This window comes from Rutilus rutilus (assembly GCF_951802725.1).
Source record: "Rutilus rutilus genome assembly, chromosome: 1".
NCBI lineage: Eukaryota > Metazoa > Chordata > Actinopteri > Cypriniformes > Leuciscidae > Rutilus > Rutilus rutilus.
The window spans coordinates 40,503,244-40,521,910 of record NC_140209.1 but is presented as its reverse complement, the minus strand read 5'-3'; the positions used below and the strand labels follow the sequence as shown (position 1 = coordinate 40,521,910).

Below are 18,667 nucleotides of genomic sequence, written 5' to 3'. Positions count from 1 at the left end.
CTGGATCCAGATCTCCAAATCTCAGTTACAAATTAAATCTGAAGCCCACGAAGAGTGGTTAGCAGTGAATGCCAAGCCTCTATTGCTGACTCTTTTGCACCGTGAACTCTAGCTGTCGACAACTCCAAGTAAACAATATCCATATATGTTAAAACCCAAGCTCGAAAAGAGAGTGAATGTGGAGGTTTCCAACGTGTGGCAATTAGTTTTTTTTGCAGCCGTAAGTCCAGCCAGCAATGCTCTTCTCTTATCCAATGTCAAACCCAACCTTGAAAAATCTTTCAAAATGAGTGTAGCAGGCGTACAGGGCAATCTAATCTTAAACAACCTAGAGAGGTTAAAGGCAATCATCTTCCAAAAGTCGGCCACTGGGGTACAGTCCCAGAACATGTGAAAGTAACTGCCAATCACTTTGGAAGAACATAAAGTACACGTAGGATCGTCGATAACCTTCATCATATGAAGCTTCCTAGGAGTTAAATATAAACCCTATGTACATAATTATAATGTATTTGCTGATGATCGGGGTTCCTGGACGCTAAACCCATACTGATCCACCCTTTATCCCAATCAAATGTGGGTGCCAATCTGGAACATCTCTCCTCCACACCGTGTCCAATGCCAGAGGTCTATAAGAATACCGCAGCAAGAACCAGTAGAGTCTCGACACAAAACCCCTTGTACTCCCAACAGAGTGAAACAACTTTCGAAGTGGGTGTGGTGTGAGAGGGGCCTGTAAAGGGGCACCATTGCTTTTTAAAGCCGATCTCAACTGCAAATAAAAGAAAAAGGAGGTACGTGGTATACCATGCTTAATACAAATGTTCTGAAAAGTGAGTAACCCCCCCTCCCCATAAATATCACCAAGTGTACAAACTTTTTTTTTTTTTTTTTTTATCAGGAAATCGAATAGGACAACCGCAAATCAACAATCTCTCATTGTTAAATATTGGAAAGTGTGGGTCCCAAACAGAAGAGCAACCAGCCAATTTCTCCACCCTCCTCCATACCAATAACAAATATGAAATCATAGGACCAAATCTCAAACGGCACTGATGGGGTGAGATTTTAGCATGCAGAATGTTAGTAAAAGAGTATGGAGCTATCATCCGTTCCTCCAAAGTTCGCCAAGACACTTGAGCATCAAATTGAAACCAGGATAGGAGAGGTCTAAGTGTAAAGGCCCACTCATAGAACTTAATTTGGGAGAGACAGGCCACCGGCCTGCCTTTCTCGCTGCATGGTGAGCTTAATGCAAGGTCGTTTGCCATGCCACAGAAATTTAGTTATTGCTGACTGTAATTTGCTCCAATAATTAGGGAGCGGGGGAAGGGGGAGCAATTCAGTTAATTCATTCAGTTAATTATTTTAAAATGTATTTTACTTTTGCTGTCATTTGAGCACCAACCAGTTTCCAAAGCTGTGCACCTCCTGTCCAGTTAGTGGCGGCATTACTTCTGTTGAGTTATCAGTGCATGCATGGAAAATGCCGTCGTCATATCCTGTTTACTCCATTTTGTTTCAGCTAATAGTTTAGTAGGTGTCAGTGTGCTGATTGCGGAAAAGGCTGCTAAATAAATCATGGGGAGAAAAAAGAAGAAGCAGATGAAGCCCTGGTGTTGGTATCCTTCTTTTAAAGCTATCGTAATGTTGTTCTAAAATTTTCGCTTGGTTTATTAGAAGGGATTGGCTCACTTCCTGTTTACGGATGGCTAATGCATTGTTCGCATGTTTCTCTGATATCAAGGCTGTGTCTCAAAAACATACTGAGCTATGTGCTTTACTCCCAAGACGTCATTGGCGGTTTCGAATTTGAGCTCTATTTGAACGCCCGTCTGATCGCTGACTAGATATTAAGTCATAGTCCAGACTCCAGTCTTTGTCCTTATCCTTCAGCTGGTGATGGTGGATCTAACGCGTTATTATAATGAACAGTCAGTCGGTCATTATCACAAAATAAACCTGGTCATGGTGACCAGGATCTCGGTGTGAAGCGAAGACCTACCAATACACTGACTTGATACATCATGATGTATCTAACGATATAGATTGAAATTATTTTTTGTTTATGTCTGTTTATTTGGTACTTTCCGCTAACAAAAATACCATTATGTTTATAACGTGGAGAACAGTCAACAAGGAAATAAACAATTTCGTGGTCATTATACAACAATATTTGACTGCTAAATTCCTCAATTGATCATTCACAAAAAAAGTTATGTTGATAATAAACAAATGTGTCTGCTTTCATAGCCATATTAGTGCCTAAACTTCACACCATCTTGCTATCGTCATACTATGGCAGTGGTTCTCAACCAAGGGACCAGGGCCCACTTGCTGGCCATATTATTTTAAATAAGATAAAACAAGCTGTTAAATAAGAAATTACTTTATTTTTAATTGTTTGGCTTTTTTTTCTCTTTTTTTTTACAACCATGTGTAGAATATATGTGGAAGTGTGATTTCTAGAACTGCAAAAGTCCTCTGAATGAATAAAATATTTATTTAGTTGAAGTGTAATTAAACTCTATGGGCATTTTTATAATGATATTCATTTTCCTCTAAAATGTTTTATCAGGTAGAAAAATCCTTATCCTCAATCCTTATTCAGTAAATCACAAAGAACTGGACAATGTCACAGGGCCTTTGCTTATTATTGTGGAAAATGAGGGGAACTTGTAGACGAAAAGGTTGAGAACCACTGGTGTTTATGAAAGAAGTGGGCCAAAATATTTAAGCATCCTTATGCTAATAATGTTGCCTTAATGACTTTTCTGGCTTTCTGTTATGATGTTTTTTTTTCTTCTTGTTTATATGACTTTAACCGCAAACCCAGGTACTGTAACAGGGATTTTGATGATGAAAAGATTCTCATTCAACACCAGAAGGCCAAGCACTTTAAGTGTCACATATGTCACAAGAAGTTATACACAGGTCCTGGTCTGGCCATCCACTGTATGCAGGTACATATGTCATTGGGATTTTGTGTATATATGTAATATGTTTACTGTATGTCTTAAACTTTTTGTTTGTTTATTGAAGGTTCACAAAGAAACTATTGATGGTGTCCCTAATGCAATACCTGGAAGGACTGACATAGAACTGGAGATCTATGGAATGGAGGGTATTCCAGAGAAAGACATGGAGGAGAGACGACGTGTACTTGAACAAAAAACACAGGGTAGCACATTTAACTTCATATTACTTATGCTCTTTTTGTAGCCCACGTAAACCCATATTAACAATGTGCTCCTGCTTTGTGTAAACAGAAAATCAAAAGAAAAGACAGAACCAAGATGACTCTGATGAAGATGATGAGGACGAAGAGGCTGGACCCTCCTTCCAACAGCCAGCATCAACCGTACAGCCTCAGGCAGCCTACGCCCCCATGACTCAGCCAGGAATGGCCCCTGTCCCAGCTCCAGGGATGCCACACGGAAGCTACTCAGGTGTGCTTTGTAATAATACAAAACAACCAGCTCAAGCTTTTATGCATAGTATATTTATTATGTGTCTCCTAAATTACTTATCTCAAAGGAATGCCCCCAATGATGCCTGGTGTTCCCCCAATGATGCCAGGGATGCCCCCTGTCATGCCAGGGATGCCTCCAGGGTAAGCTTTAATAGAGTCTGAATGTTGCTCATCCATGTTGTAAACATGTTTCTTTCAATAACCTTTCCTTCCTGTTACATGTAATCAATAGCATGATGCCAATGAGTGGCATGATGCCACCTACACATGGAATGCCCCCAATGATGCCAGGCATGCCACCAGGTACAGTAAACCTTTCAATTTAAGGCTCAGTATGTATATAAGAGAAACGTTTTTTTTTTTTTTAGTTGTTCATAATTATTTTATTATTGTGGTATTACAGGAATTCCTCCTCCCATGGGCCATCACCCTGGCATACCCCACATGGCACAGGCTCCTCCTACTACCACCCGGCCAGCTATGCCTGCCACCACAGTGTCCACGCCACAGCCAAGTGTCTCCAAGCCACTGTTTCCCAGTGCAGGACAGGTATGCTGCCCTTCCTTGCTAGTTGCAGAACCGAAAGGCATCTTAAGTAAAATTAAATGTCTTCATTTTTTCTGATGTCACTTTCAGGGACTGATTTGACTCATACCAAGGAAAATACTGTACGGTCAGTTTTTGGTTAGAAAGAGAGACCAGGATTATTAACACTTTTGCATCACTTCATGCTACTGACAGTGATGTTTTCAGCTTTCAAATGCTTCTGAACCAGGAGTCTCAAACTCAAAGTATCTAAGGCCCTGTTTACACCTTGTATTAAGTTTTGGCGTTTTGGTCGATCGGATCACGAGTGTAGGACGCTAGTTACAGGTGTAAATGGGGTCTAAAACGTTTTGAGCTTGTCCACTTTCCACCACTTCACGGAGGTAGTCAAACTCATTTGACCGGATTGTTTTCATAGTGTAGACGCTCATGTGGTCGAATGCGTGCAAACAGCCACAAAAGATCTGATCCTGACCCTCCCCTCAAAGAAATCAGGACAGAAGTGGTTGAAAGTGGACAATAAAAGTGAAAGTGTTTTCCAATAAAAGTGTATGAATTCATAGTTACATGCCAAGTTTTTAGGCTATCATTGCTTTAGTTGTTATTAAATGGAAAAAAAAAGAGGATAATTATTAGTTGTTTTATTAAAAACAAATCATAAATAATTCTGGTGCATATATGGAATATATTGCTTTGTTTGTTTTTTTTAAGTGAAAGATATCCCTTTTTCTTTTCTTTTTTAATCCTTTTTTTTTATCCTTTTTTTTTGCTGTTGTGGAAATTCTCAAGAGACCCAAATGTGATATGGATAAACCTAAGAGGGGCTAATTTAAAACCCCTCAGTGCTGGTAGTTTTAGAGCGCAGTTTTAAATGACCAGAGGTTCAGTGTTAAGTGTGTTCATGATAGTTTTTGTGAGCAGCAGTCATGTCCAGAATTAAACAGGGTCTTTACTGTGTGCTCTCTCTCCATGCTGCAGATGGGCACTCGAGCTCCAAGCACAAGCTCAGCCTCCTCCAGTCTGGACACTTTGTCAGCATCCTCTAAACCGCTGTCCCAAGTATGCAGTAGCTTGCTGACTCGGTGAAAGAGCTGCTTCTTAAAACTATTGATGGCATGTGACAGCAGACAGACCTCAGACTGCCTCTTTTATAATTGCCTTTGCTCTTGAGGACATCTGTAGTGCTTCAGAAGTGCTTCGAGGCTGATAAGTGATAGACAGCTTGATTTTCTCTTTTAAACTCAGTGTTTCGCTTTCTTTAAAATACACCTTCATAGTCAAATTTTAAATCTGTATATATACAGTGGCCCCAAAAAGTATTTGGACTCATTGGGGCACTTGATCGTGATCCACTTTTTTACAACCAGAAAGTGTCCAAATACTTTATTTTGTTTAACATTTTGTGTTTTTATCATTTAAAACCAGTCGCTCATTCAGTGACCTTAGCTGGCAGGAGGGACAGTACACTTGCAGGAGTGAATTGAGGTAGTCAGTCCACAATGCCAGCATCAAAACTTAATTTAAATTTAATTCTGTCTGCAACTGGGAGCCAGTGGAGTGCGATCAGGAGGGGTGTGACATGGGTTTTGGCTACCGTGTTCAGGATCATCTGCAGAGGTTAGTTGCGCTGGCTGGAAGGCCTGCCAGTAGAGCGTTGCAGTAGTCCAGCCTTGAAATGACTAGAGCTTGGCCAAGAAGTTGCGCCACATACTTCGACAGGAAGGGTCTGATTTTCTTAATGTTGCAAAGCGCAAACCTGCACGACCGGGTTGTTGTTGAAATATGGGTGGATAATGTTATGGATGATATTAACTCTTAAACTAAAATCAGTTTAGACATAACACCATTATAATGTACAGTATGAATTATTTTTTTTTTTACATTTAACTGTTATTAAATTAGTGTTTCTAAATATTTCTAAGTATTTTTCTTGAAGTGTGCTTGCTCTCTATTTCTAAATAAAGTAAATAACACTTTGGTATTCTGTTATATCTTGCATTGCATATCAAGTGTGACTTTAATGCTTTGTGGGGCCACTGTATTCAGGCTTTTAAGAATCTGTTTTGCTTCTGTTAACTGTAGTACCTAAGTGCAGCATTGAGTTGAATCCCTGAATGCATCTAATCTGCACTTTTGTCTCACTTCAGGTCCAGCAGGCTGGTTCTGGTGTAGCAGTGAGCGCTTCTGCACCTCCTTCTGCTGCGCCAAAACCCACATTCCCAGCCTACACCCAGTCCTCCACCACTGCTGCTGCCAACACGAGCAGCACTGTGGCCAAACCGGGCACCCCAGTCACAAGTAAGCCCGCCACCCTCACCACTACCAGTGCAACCAGTAAGTTGATCCACCCTGATGAAGACATATCACTGGTAAGTGAACCTGTTTCTGTGCTTTGTCTTTCAAGTTTTGCAGAAATAACTGGTCAGCTATCAATAGTGCATGCTTGCATTTGATAAAACACCTGGTTCATTATCCCAGACTGTCTCGTTCCAAACCTGTGACTTTCTTTTCCTCTGCGGAACATAAATTCGAAGAACGTTTTTGTTCAGACAGTGAAAGTCAAAAAGGTCCAAAACAACAATGGACCCCAGTGACTTAAATTTTTGCGTTCAACAAAAGAAAGAAAACAAAAAAGTCCATATTTATGTCTTACCGCCCTGCACGCTTTGCTTTATGTGTTTGACAGGAGGAGTTGCGAGCACAGCTGCCTCGCTACCAGTGTAAAATCCCTAGTGCGGGACAGGCCCACATATCTTCCCCACCAGTCGCAGCAATGGGAGGCGTGTTGCCCCCTCAGCAGGGCATTCCTGCGCAGCAGCCGGGTGTTAGGCATCCCATGCAAGGTAAGGTGCATATAAGTGCTCTCAGACTTTTGGATGCCCACTGAATATCAAAATAAGAGCGAAAATGTCTTGTTACACAACTCTTTAATGGTTGTTATTCAGAAAGAATGCAGTTATCAAACGTGTCAGTCAAGTCATTTATAATGGTACAAAATATTTCTATTTCAAATAAATGTTCTTTATTAAAGAATCCTGAAAAAATACATTACGGTTTCCACTAAAATATGAACTGTTTTCCACATTAATGATGATAAATGTTTCCTGAGCTTTAAATCAGCATATTAGTCGGACTACTTGCACAGTCGGAATAAGTCGCATGTAACCACATCAATTCGTATGAATTGGCCAAATCATAAGGGGTGGTTTAAACCTTTTGTAATCCGATCGAGAGGACATGTAAACACTTGATCGGATTGAAAACAGAAACTGGAAAGTACTGTGTATATGCAATGACATAGAAATGGTGTAGTGATGTATGACGCGCGGAATGAGCTGTTCTTCCTGTCATATAATGAGTGTCTCGTCAGTCATTCTAAAATTCTACTTTTACTCTGCGTCTGTGAAGTGGAGCAGGACAACGTGCCACCAGTCCTTGTTTCGGACTCTCGTCCAAAGACGCCTTGTTTTGGGTGCGGGAAGGACTGTTTTTACTGCTCGATTTATTATAAGCAGGGAGGCACAACAGTTCATGTGCTCGTCATCTCCTAATTAGGTCCCAAAATGAAAAAGAAGCAATGTAGGGGAGTAGAAAGCGCGAACAGCTGGAAACTATTCGTGCGACTGCGCACATGTCATAAAAATCCATTCCGGTTTGAAGTTTGCGACACGCGCATCAACCCAGTCACTTTATTTAGTGTTCATGTAAACACTACGTTCGGATTTATCAATTGGAATGAATTCATTCCTATTGAAACAGTGTCCATGTAAACGTAGCCATTGAAGACTGTTATTTGTTTCTCAGCAGCCATTACTCCATTTTAAACTATATTAAAATAGAAAAAAGTTATTTTAAATTGTAATAGTATTTCACAGTATTGCTGTTTTTACTATTTTTGATCAAATAAATGCAGCCTTGAAGATACTCTTTCAAAAACACAATAAAATTCTTGCCAACCCTAAACTTTAGAACGGTATTATGTATGAGTGTGGAATCGCAGTGTAAGATAAAAGCAGATTTGTGTTATATATGCAACTAATCAGTTTCTTCTCATGTAGGGCCATATGGTGCTCCACCTCAAGCAGTGCCTGGGTACGTCCCAGGAGGGATGCCACCGTATGGGCAAGCCCCACCCATGGTTCCTCCTTACCAGGCCGCTCCCCCTCGGCCTGCCATTGGCATGAGACCTCCAGTAATGTCTCCTGGAGGCCGATATTGAAGCGTCTTCATTAGGTTTGGTGATTCAACCATTTTAACATCTAGTGGCGTTCTTTACAATCCAGATCAGTAACCGTAACCCTTCTTGAAATGAGGGGATGGAGTAATCAAACTGTGTAACGCATGGGACATTTGATTTTACCAAGTCTTTTATTTGGACCTTCCCTTTGTTGCAGATCATACAGTTTGGCTTTTTTTCTCATGTCTTGTTTAGGTTTTTAGAAGTGAAGTGTAGTAAATATGGTTCGTAATAATTTGAAGCGGCTGGAGTTTCGTACAGCACCTTTATCAAGGCAAGTCACTGTAAATATACTACTGTACTAAAAGTGTGAAGCCTTCGCAGCACCCATAGGTGCTGTTGGACGTCCTGTCCCCAGCGTTGCTTGGTGAGGGCTTCAGATAGCTGTCACTGTTGAGTTTATTTTTCTGTCTGCTTGTCTACATTTACAGTGTTCTCTCTGTAGGGCCAATAACAAAAGGACTCCTGTGAATGATATCTGTACTGTTCCACTATGAATTGTAATAAACTATTGAAATCTAACGGCTGTTTTTTCATGAGCGAGTAAAGGACAACTCCGTAAGGTTTGTACTTCAAATGATCCACGTGATGGCTGTTATTTGTATGAAAGCAGTGTTTAGCGTGTGCTGGAATGCATTTATGAGTGCGAGGAAAGCCGAAGCGTTTGCATCCACGTTTGATGTTCTTTCATATTGAAGTTCGAGTTTAAAGGGGTCAGATCATAAGGAATTACATTTCTCTGATCTTTTGAAAAAGTGGTTTTGTACCATGTGAACTTGATGTAACTCAAAACATCTCACGATGTCTGACATTTACACATCAGTGATGCCTATTTGGTGTTCGTGTGCTTTGAACACCCAGTAAGGATAGGATAGATTCCATTATTCCTGAACAACATACAACCAACAAGGTAAAACTAACAAGTTCCCTGAACTTAACAGTTGAGGGTGCTAAAGATGCTACAACAGAAAGTCAATTAAATTGTAATGTTCAGAGACAAAGTAGAAACCGATCAATGAAAAGCTCAGTTTTGACTATTTGGTGTGGGAAAAACAGTGGACCTAAATGTTTAAGACCCCTTTAAATGTTCAACTCCTTATGCAAGAACATATGGCTCTCAAAGAGATAAACAACCATTCAGATGGCAGTCTTCCTGAAGATCACCGTCTTGTGAAAGACTGAAATAACCCAAATGAACCAGCTAAAGCTCATTATTTGACTGTGATTTTCAGGAAGATGCAGGTAAGGCTGTGACTGTAGTTCCCTGTGGTTGTTGTCCTAAACTGAGGATTTCTCTTCTCCTTGTAGCAATGCCATGGGACTGGCTGAGGCAGAGTCTCAGTGTTGCCCTGCACAGGCTGAGGCAAGTCTCACATTTTCTCTCTTTACTCTCTGTATTCAGGGGGCCTCACAGTCATTTGGCTGTTGGATGCAAACGTCCCCAAACTTAGAACAAGTTTGGTGATGGCCCCCAGTTTTATTAATATCAGGGGAATTTTCATAACTAACTCCGTTTTAGCTAACATGTTAAATGTACACAAATATGCTTCAAAAAGTTTGGGGTCAGTAAGATTTTTTTTTGGGGGGGGTGGGGAAAGAAAGTAGTATTTTTATTTAGCAGGGATGCATTCATTTGATTAAAAGTGGCAGTGAAGACATTTATACAAATGTTATAAAGCATTTCTATTTCAAATGAATGATGTTCTTTTAAACGTTCTATTTGTCAAAGAATCCTGAAAAAAACCGTTTTAAACGGTGAGGATAACGTTTCTTGAGTATCAAATCATCATATTAGAATGATACTTGAAGGATCATGTGACGCTGAAGACTGGAGTAATGATGCTGAAAATTCAGCTTTGCATCAAAGACAAAAAAAATACTTTTTAAAATAAAGTTCTTACTGTATTTTTGATCAAACACATGCAGTTTTGTTGTGAACAATGTTCAAAAACATTGAAAAAATCTTGCTGACCCCAAACTTTTGAATGGTAGTGTGTTAATAGAATATGTTGTTGTTTTCAACTACATCTATGGCATTCTGTCGATTAGCACAGACAATGACTCGTCTCGCAGTTTGTACTAAACAAATGGGAAATGGATATGCAATTAATGAAAGTTTAGCAGTTATGCTAGCTAACAAGTCCTTAGAAAATGCAACTTGCATATAAACATTACATGTGTGTGTGATGTAGTTCCCATTTTTACAAACCGAAGGATGAGATGACATTTTTCAGGATGCCACAGATTCTGTCCACAAGCATTGTTGAAAATCCAGAATATTTAATTGAAATCCTTTCACTGGTTTTGGAGATGTTTGGCATGGCACTAATGGTATCAATCCACAGAACTACTACTTCAAGGAATCATTTAGCATGTAGCCAACCATATGAATCCGATGGTTTTGTGTTTTGTAAAGTACTGTCTGTGAGTTTTGTTTTTTGTGGTTCTTTGTTTCTTTTATCTGTCCGTTTGCTACTGATCAGTTCCCCTTGATTTTTAAGGAAAACGTAATCCAGGACCCCCTTTACAGAGTTGAGATTTGGTTTAAAGCAAAAGACACTGCTTTCTGGTTCACTGTCAACAAATTTTTTGCCTGGTAAGTTTGGTTAGGTTTAGTCCCCAATTTTCTATATCTGTACTCATTTTCCGTTGTACAGGGTAAACTGAGATTTTTTTTTCCGAGTTTTGAGTTTATCTTTCCAGTAAAGTGCAGCACAAAGTGAGTTGCCTTTTCCTTTTGTCCCATTTGAAAATAATAAAAAATAAAATAAAACCAAATGAGCTGTGTATTCTTTATATGTATATTTGGTCATATATATATATAGAGAGAGATAGAGAGAGATAGAGAGACAGAGATATAGAGAGACAGAGATATAGATAGACAGAGATATAGATAGACAGAGATATATTAGATAGACAGAGATATAGATAGACAGAGATATAGATAGACAGAGATATAGGCCTGGTTTCACAGACAGGGCTTCATTCAATTAGGACATTTAAGTAGCTTTTATAAACGTGCCTTAAAACAAAACAAAAAAACAATGGCACTGACATATTTTATACACTCACCTAAAGGATTATTAGGAACACCATACTAATACTGTGTTTGACCCCCTTTCGCCTTCAGAACTGCCTTAAAGGGTTAGTTCACCCAAAAATTAAAATTCTGTCAGTAATTACTCACCCTCATGTTGTTCCAACCGCGTAAGACCTTCGTTCATCTTCGGAACACAAATTAAGATATTTTTGATGAAATCTGAGCCATGTTTCACTCCTCCATAGGCTTCTATGTGACCGAAACTTGCTGGCCCAGAAAAGTTATTAAAGAGATCGTTAATATAGTCCAAGTGACTACAGTGGCTCAATCTTAAGTATATCAAGCGACGAGAATACTTTTTGTGCGCAAAAACAAACAAAAATAATGACTTTATTCCACTATTCATTTCCTTCTCTCTCGACCTCTAGTTGGTTCGCGTAGTGTTTTTGCGCAGCGCGTCTGTGTTACACGTCACCACGTAGGCTCACTATTGGCCGACGCCGGTCATGTGTGTGTTGCGTGATGACGTGCAACACAGACGCGCAGCGCAAAAACACTACGAGGCCCAGAGAGAAGGAAATGAAAAGTGGAATAAAGTCGTTATTTTTGTTTGTTTTTGCGCACAAAAAGTATTCTCGTCGCATGATAAACTTAATGTAGTGCCACTGTAGTTACTTGGACTATTTTAACGATGTTTTAATAACTATTCTGGGCCGGTGAGTTTCGGTCACACTGGAAGCCTATGGAGGAGTCAAAATTCTGTCAGATTTCATCAAAAATATCTTAATTTGTGTTCCGAAGATGAACGAAAGACTTACATGGTTGGAACAACATGAGGGTGAGTAATTACTGACATAATTTTCATTTTTGGGTGAACTAACCCTTTAATTCTACGTGGCATTGATTCAACAAGGTGCTGAAAGCATTCTTTAGAAATGTTGCCCTATATTGATAGGATAGCATCTTGCAATTGATGGAGATTTGTGGGATGCACATCCAGGGCACGAAGCTCCCGTTCCACCACATCCCAAAGATGCTCTATTGGGTTGAGATCTGGTGACTGTGGGGGCCATTTTAGTACAGTGAACTCATTGTCATGTTCAAGAAACCAATTTGAAATGATTCGAGCTTTGTGACATGGTGCATTATCCTGCTGGAAGTAGCCATCAGAGGATGGGTACATGGTGGTCATAAAGGGATGGACATGGTCAGAAACAATGCTCAGGTAGGCCGTGGCATTTAAACAATGCCCAATTGGCACTAAGGGGCTTAAAGTGTGCCATGAAAAAATCAACCACAACCATTACACCACCACCACCAGCCTGCACAGTGGTAACAAGGCATGATGGATCCATGTTCTCATTCTGTTTACGCCAAATTCTGACTCTACCATTTGAATGTCTCAACAGAAATCGAGACTCATCAGACCAGGCAACATTTTTCCAGTCTTCAACTGTCCAATTTTGGTGAGCTCGTGCAAATTGTAGCCTCTTTTTCCTATTTGTAGTGGAGATGAGTGGTACCCGGTGGGGTCTTCTGCTGTTGTAGCCCATCCGCCTCAAGGTTGTGCGTGTTGTGGCTTCACAAATGCTTTGCTGCATACCTCGGTTGTAACGAGTGGTTATTTCAGTCAAAGTTGCTCTTCTATCAGCTTGAATCAGTCGGCCCATTCTCCTCTGACCTCTAGCATCAACAAGGCATTTTTGCCCACAGGACTGCCGCATACTGGATGTTTTTCCCTTTTCACACCATTCTTTGTAAACCCTAGAAATGGTTGTGCGTGAAAATCCCAGTAACTGAGCAGATTGTGAAATACTCAGACCGGCCCGTCTGGCACCAACAACCATGCCACGCTCAAAATTGCTTAAATCACCTTTCTTTCCCATTCTGACATTCAGTTTGGAGTTCAGGAGGTTGTCTTGACCAGGACCACACCCCTAAATGCATTGAAGCAACTGCCATGTGATTGGTTGATTAGATAATTGCATTAATGAGAAATTGAACAGGTGTTCCTAATAATCTTTTAGGTGAGTGTATGTCAGTGGAAGTTGCTTTAAGTTAAAACAGCTCAAACATGTATTTTAGTTCGGGACTAGCTTAAGCCTTGTCTGTGAAACCGGGCAAGTAACAACTGAACAATATTAAGTGTATTAGTTAAAACGTCAAAAGGATGAGAGTACAGAAGAAAAGAATTCATAAAGAATAAGAGAAGTTTCCTGCAAATTTGAGCTTTAAATTACTTGAAATAATGTGCTTTAAATGAATGATGATCAATGTCAGTGCTGGAATAAACTGCCAGAGAAGAAAATATGTTGGTACAAATGTGGAAACATTTACTCTACAAATCATTGTTATATAATGCTGTACTTTTAGTAGTTACACACTACCCTACACTAAAAATATGCGTGTGTCTGCTGAACTTCCTGTGCTTGGGTGGAGCTCTGCTGAGATGAAAAGAGAACGGTCCTAGAAGCAGAATCAACGCTTTGAGGAGAGATGCATGTGAAACTTGTCATGGATATTTAAAACATTTAATAAGTGCACAATGAGAGCCTGTTTATTTCTCTGGATTTTATTGGAGCAAACTTTAGGTACGTCACTCTGAATGGGATACCATAGTAATGTTTATTGTAAGCTGTTAAATTTCAGTCTAGGCTACTTGAAAAAAACATTTCAGAAATTAAGCATTTATTCTCAAACATTGATTTTTTTTAAGAATTTCTTTTTTTTTTTGCAATAACACTGAGCTCTTAACCTCATGTATTTTTGAAAATGCAGCATAACAACAGGTGATGCTATTAAACATACGTTTTAAGTATGTAGAATTTATTATACATAACCATATTAAGGTATTGATTGCCTACTCTGTAATAGGGGTACACCAGTGAACTGATCTATTTTATGTGTAGCCTATAGGCTAGAGCTTGAGAAAAAAAAAAAAAAAGCCATATGCATATGGCCAACAATGCAAAAGCATGCAATTTCATGAGTTTAATCCTTTCATTAACACTTTTCAGCATGTCAAGATTATCATTACATCCAAAGGCTTGAGGGTGAATCAGTGGACATATTTTGTGTTACACAAGCAAGTAAATCGCACCCATCGCTTCTGTACCTGCGGCGAAGGTTTGCTCATACAGAAAGTGTGATGAACATCTCTGAAGATGAAGGCGTGAGAGCAGATCCAGAGATTGAGGGACGTATCAAGATCTCCGGACAGCCGAATTTTCTCCAGACAGGCGAAATTACTGTGACTCTTTCTGATTTAAGACGCACAGACACGGGGCTTTATGTCTGTGATTTCCCGGGAAATGCATCAGATCAGGATTCGGTGAACACGGCCCTTTTTCTGTTTGTGAAGGCGGCAGGTTGGAAAATATTTCTTTATATTTAATTTAAAAAAATTATATATATATATATATATAGGCTACACACACATTACATATTGGTGGAGTTCTGCACGGCATTTCTGCTGATGTTTAATTGCGCAAGGTTGGGACAATATATATTTATATGTGACCCATGGACCTCAAAACCAGTCACACGGTAGGCTTGTGGCAATAGCCAACAATAGGCTATATTGTATGGGTCCAAATTATAAATTTTTATTTTATGCCAAAAATCATTAGGATATTAAATAAAGATCATGTTCCATGAAGATATTTCCTACCTTAAATATATAAAAAGTTTATTTTTGTGAGTGGATGCAGCAAAATCGCGAACATAAATGGACAACTTTAAAGGCGATTTTCTCAATGTTTCCATTTTTTTGCTGTGATTTTCAAATAGTTGTAGCCTATCTCGACCAAATATTGTCACATCCTAATAAACCAAACATCAATGGAAAGCTTATTTATTCAGATGATGTATAAATCTCAATTTAAAAAAAAATTGCCCTTGTGACTGGTTTTGTAGTCCAGAGTCACATATTAATATTGAATTAAAACTGTCACTAAGAGTCAGATAGAGGGTGGAAATTGGAAAAAAACAAAACATGAGATAAGAGCCCACCGCTAGCCCAACTATATTTAGCTGTAGTGATGGAAAAGTAAGCTCACATCTGACCTTATACTCTCATTGTTTGATTTAGGTGAGCAGTGCTCCTGTAGGAGGTATTCTCTGCTCATCTATACCATCGCTGTAGGAGTGAGTCTTCTCCTACTCACAGTTATCGCTCTCTTTTTGACACATGTAAGGTCACACAGCTGAACACTTCATTTAGCATATAAGCAATAGTGTGCCATTCTTAAAGTTAAAATTACCCCTCTTTCTTGTCCTCAGAAAAAGCCAAATGCTCAGCCAGAGCATCAAACTGGAGTTCCGATTTATGAAGACATGTCAAGTGTGCAAGGAAACCATTATCGGATCTGTCCACCATGAACCTGGCTGGACCAAATCCAATAGAAAGACTATGCTGGGAAAACTATAGATCCCCCAAAAGGTCAAATCAAGTGGCATCAGCATCAGAAAAAAGGAGAAGAAAAAAATGTCAGCTTTTATGTGATATTTGGATCCATTTACAACTACACAGTTTAAGTGGCCTATTGCTTTTTGACATATCGTTAGCCTCATAGCATAATTACCCAAGTCATTTTTTGGCCAAAATGTGATATCTGCCTAACTTTACTGTCCTACCACTGCTGCAAAACCTGTCTTGTTTTCCAAAAACATTGAAATATGACTTAGGCAATTATGCTATGAGGCTAACGATAAGCTAAAATGTAGCCTATATATTTCTCTGTCCTGTGATATGACAAATAAAAGAGTACCAATATTCTGTCATCTTAATGTAATGCATAATTAACTGCCATGGCAACATAATTGCAAATGACAATATACAGACACTTTTTTTTTTATTAAGTATTATAAGTATATAATAATAATAATAATAATAATATAACCTAAAACTGATCAAATTGTGTTCAAAGTGCTTCCATTAACCCGGTTGTTTTAAATAAAGAAGAAATATAAAATATTCTTATTTTAAAGGTGAATACAGGTTGGATACTTTCTAATAATTTGTCATGGGCATCTTTATTTTTATTCAATCCAAATCACTAAATAAATGTCATCCAACACTACTTTACCAACGCATTTTTCATCCTATTGGAAGAGTACAATGACAGGTTATTAAGCTTAAGCATCCTACTTTACCTGTATTCATCACAACACCAATACGCAATGACCAAACCAAATTCATTACAGCCAAGAACAAAAATGCAATTTATTAATTGTTTGAAAGAAGCTCCATAGTTGAAAACTTTTTTTTTTTCGGTGCATGTCAACAATCACATTCTATGAGGAGAGAGAAAAAGAGGAAAAGAGAGGGAAAAAAAACCCCATCAAAAGCCATTGACTTCTTAAAATCTCAGTACAGACATATTCCTTGACAAAAGGCAAAAGCAACCCAGTATCTCCACCCACACTCATCCCAGTAACACACTCACTCACACACTCACTCGCTCACTCAGTCACACAAAGAACACAGACAACCTTGAAAGTCATGGGCTACAAAAAAACCCCACAGTGCTTCAGAATGAGACGTTCATTGGTTTAGGAATACACAGCATGGCGATGTACTGTATGTAAGAAACATAAAAAATGGGAAGTAAGATGGGGTTGGTGGGGGAGGGAGACAACAGAGCAAATGAGCACAAAAAAAGGACAAAAAAAAAAAAAATAGATTCCCTCTAATCCCAGTGAGAGATGGGTCACAAAGGCTTTAAGAACCCCACCCCCCTTGTGCATAGATCATGATCCGTATAAACCAGCTTTTTTTTTTCCTCTTTAAATTGATCAAATTGATACAGAAAACCTGCCCCCAACCCCTCGTTTTTTAGTTCTCATCATGTAATACCCGCCACAGGAGACAGAATGACAAAGAGGAAAGAAATAGTAATGCACAATGGTCCTGATTTCAACAGGAAGGGACCTCATGTTAAGAAAATACAATAAAGAATCACACATACAGCATTTGTATGTTCTTTCACCGTCTTTTGAACAATCAAAATCATTGATCATTTTGTTTAAAATGTAAAGCAATTTCAATATAGAGATTTATATATAAAGCACTCCATTTTTCAAAGTTCATTAAGAGTTCATTATTTGGTAAATATGTAACTGCTACGGATTTAGAAACAAAGGTATTTTCTTCTTCTGAAATCCATAACCTTCAGTGCTTATGTTTTTTTTTTCTTTTTTTTTTTTCTGTTATCCTCTTTCTCTAAAAACAAACATTAAATGGCGTGGAGTTGGTACTCTGGAACCCTTGCCTTCCTGAGACATGATCCACTTTTTTTGTGTGTGCAAGATAGTGAACAACTATGTCTTCTTTTCTCTTTTTTCAAAAAAAAAAAAAAAAAAAAAAATTACAGGCTTTGATAATCTATGAAAGTAACATTGCCAACATAAATAAAAACAAAAACATGACAACACTGATCAATCCCAGAGTTCTGCAAGTAGCACAATAATCTTCATTCTGTAAAGTGTTTTTTGTTATTCATTTGATGGAAGTATATGTCCTTTAGGATTTTCTTTCTTTTCTCTTCTCATAACAATCCCATTGTAACATTCCTTTTCCTTGAACTTCAGAAAAACATGAAATGTTTGTAAACTGTTGGTGGCCTTGCACAAAGAAAACTAGAACAGAAATTAACATTGACAATAAAAAAAAAAGCAAACCAGAAAGGTAGGCACCTCTGAAATGAGTCTTGTAAGAAACTCTTCTCCAGATGTCTATCCAGCTCATCATGGTGTAACATGGGGAGTTACAAGTCCCTCTACATCGATCTATGGCCACAGTTCTTCAAAAAGATCCCCCCCCCCCCACATTTCATTTTCATATACTTTTTTTTTTTTTTTTTTTTTGCTTTTTTTTTTCCTGTTTATAATCTGAAAACAAAAATGGTGCAATACTCAAAATAATCCATTTCTTTATCATGGATTATTCCACAATAAAAGCCACTATAAGGTAGATAATCGTATTACAGATAAAAAACACACTTGTTATTTTTCTCAATAAGTCCTTGAGTAAACATTAACACATGAATTGTCACCTTGTCCCCTTAGTACTTTAATATCATGTTGTACGATTAGCTGAATGAGGGGAAGCAGACACTCAGTGCAACTCTAATAACAAAGCTAATAACAAATACAATAACAATACACATCCGAATATATTTTTGACTAGCCAACAAAAGAAAGACCAAAAAAAAAAAACCTCTAAGATGAAACAAAGGCGCAAACAAATCCACTGTAATCACTAGCATACATTGGTTTGAACTCACTCACACAGGCAAACGAACGCACTCATCCGTCATACAGTACACGCAATCTTGTGCAAACACTCACATACAACCGATGTCGTTTTGCA

General features: G+C 38.6%; 1 protein-coding gene across 7 annotated transcripts; it reads left to right on the top strand.

The window, feature by feature from the left end:
• The first annotated feature begins 1,398 nt into the window (after positions 1-1,398).
• On the top strand, positions 1,399-15,486 carry znf207a (zinc finger protein 207, a). Of its 7 annotated transcripts, XR_014629173.1 has the most exons (14): positions 1,399-1,622; positions 2,837-2,963; positions 3,043-3,181; positions 3,270-3,449; positions 3,538-3,613; positions 3,705-3,775; positions 3,876-4,021; positions 6,166-6,387; positions 6,705-6,861; positions 8,077-8,251; positions 8,451-8,529; positions 9,564-9,618; positions 14,313-14,663; positions 15,386-15,486. XR_014629173.1 is itself a non-coding variant. In XM_084423313.1 (11 exons), the coding sequence occupies exons 1-10, from the start codon at positions 1,582-1,584 to the stop codon at positions 8,235-8,237; spliced, it is 1,320 nt and encodes a 439-aa protein (XP_084279439.1). In that variant the 5' UTR covers positions 1,399-1,581; the 3' UTR covers positions 8,238-8,251; positions 8,451-8,777. The 7 variants fall into 7 exon arrangements, 3 of the variants coding, with proteins under 3 accessions (XP_084279439.1, XP_084279437.1, XP_084279438.1); XR_014629174.1 differs by lacking the exons at positions 14,313-14,663; positions 15,386-15,486 and adding an exon at positions 10,757-11,004; XR_014629175.1 differs by lacking the exons at positions 9,564-9,618; positions 14,313-14,663; positions 15,386-15,486 and adding an exon at positions 8,701-8,777.
• Positions 15,487-18,667: the final 3,181 nt, after the last annotated feature.

Bases quoted from the DNA above. Each gene is read 5' to 3' on its own strand.
- znf207a (XM_084423311.1), top strand. From the start codon at position 1,582: ATGGGGAGAAAAAAGAAGAAGCAGATGAAGCCCTGGTGTTG. The intron at 1,623-2,836 runs GTATCCTTCTTT...CCGCAAACCCAG, and splicing joins CAGATGAAGCCCTGGTGTTG to GTACTGTAACAGGGATTTTG. The intron at 3,776-3,875 runs GTACAGTAAACC...GTGGTATTACAG, and splicing joins GATGCCAGGCATGCCACCAG to GAATTCCTCCTCCCATGGGC.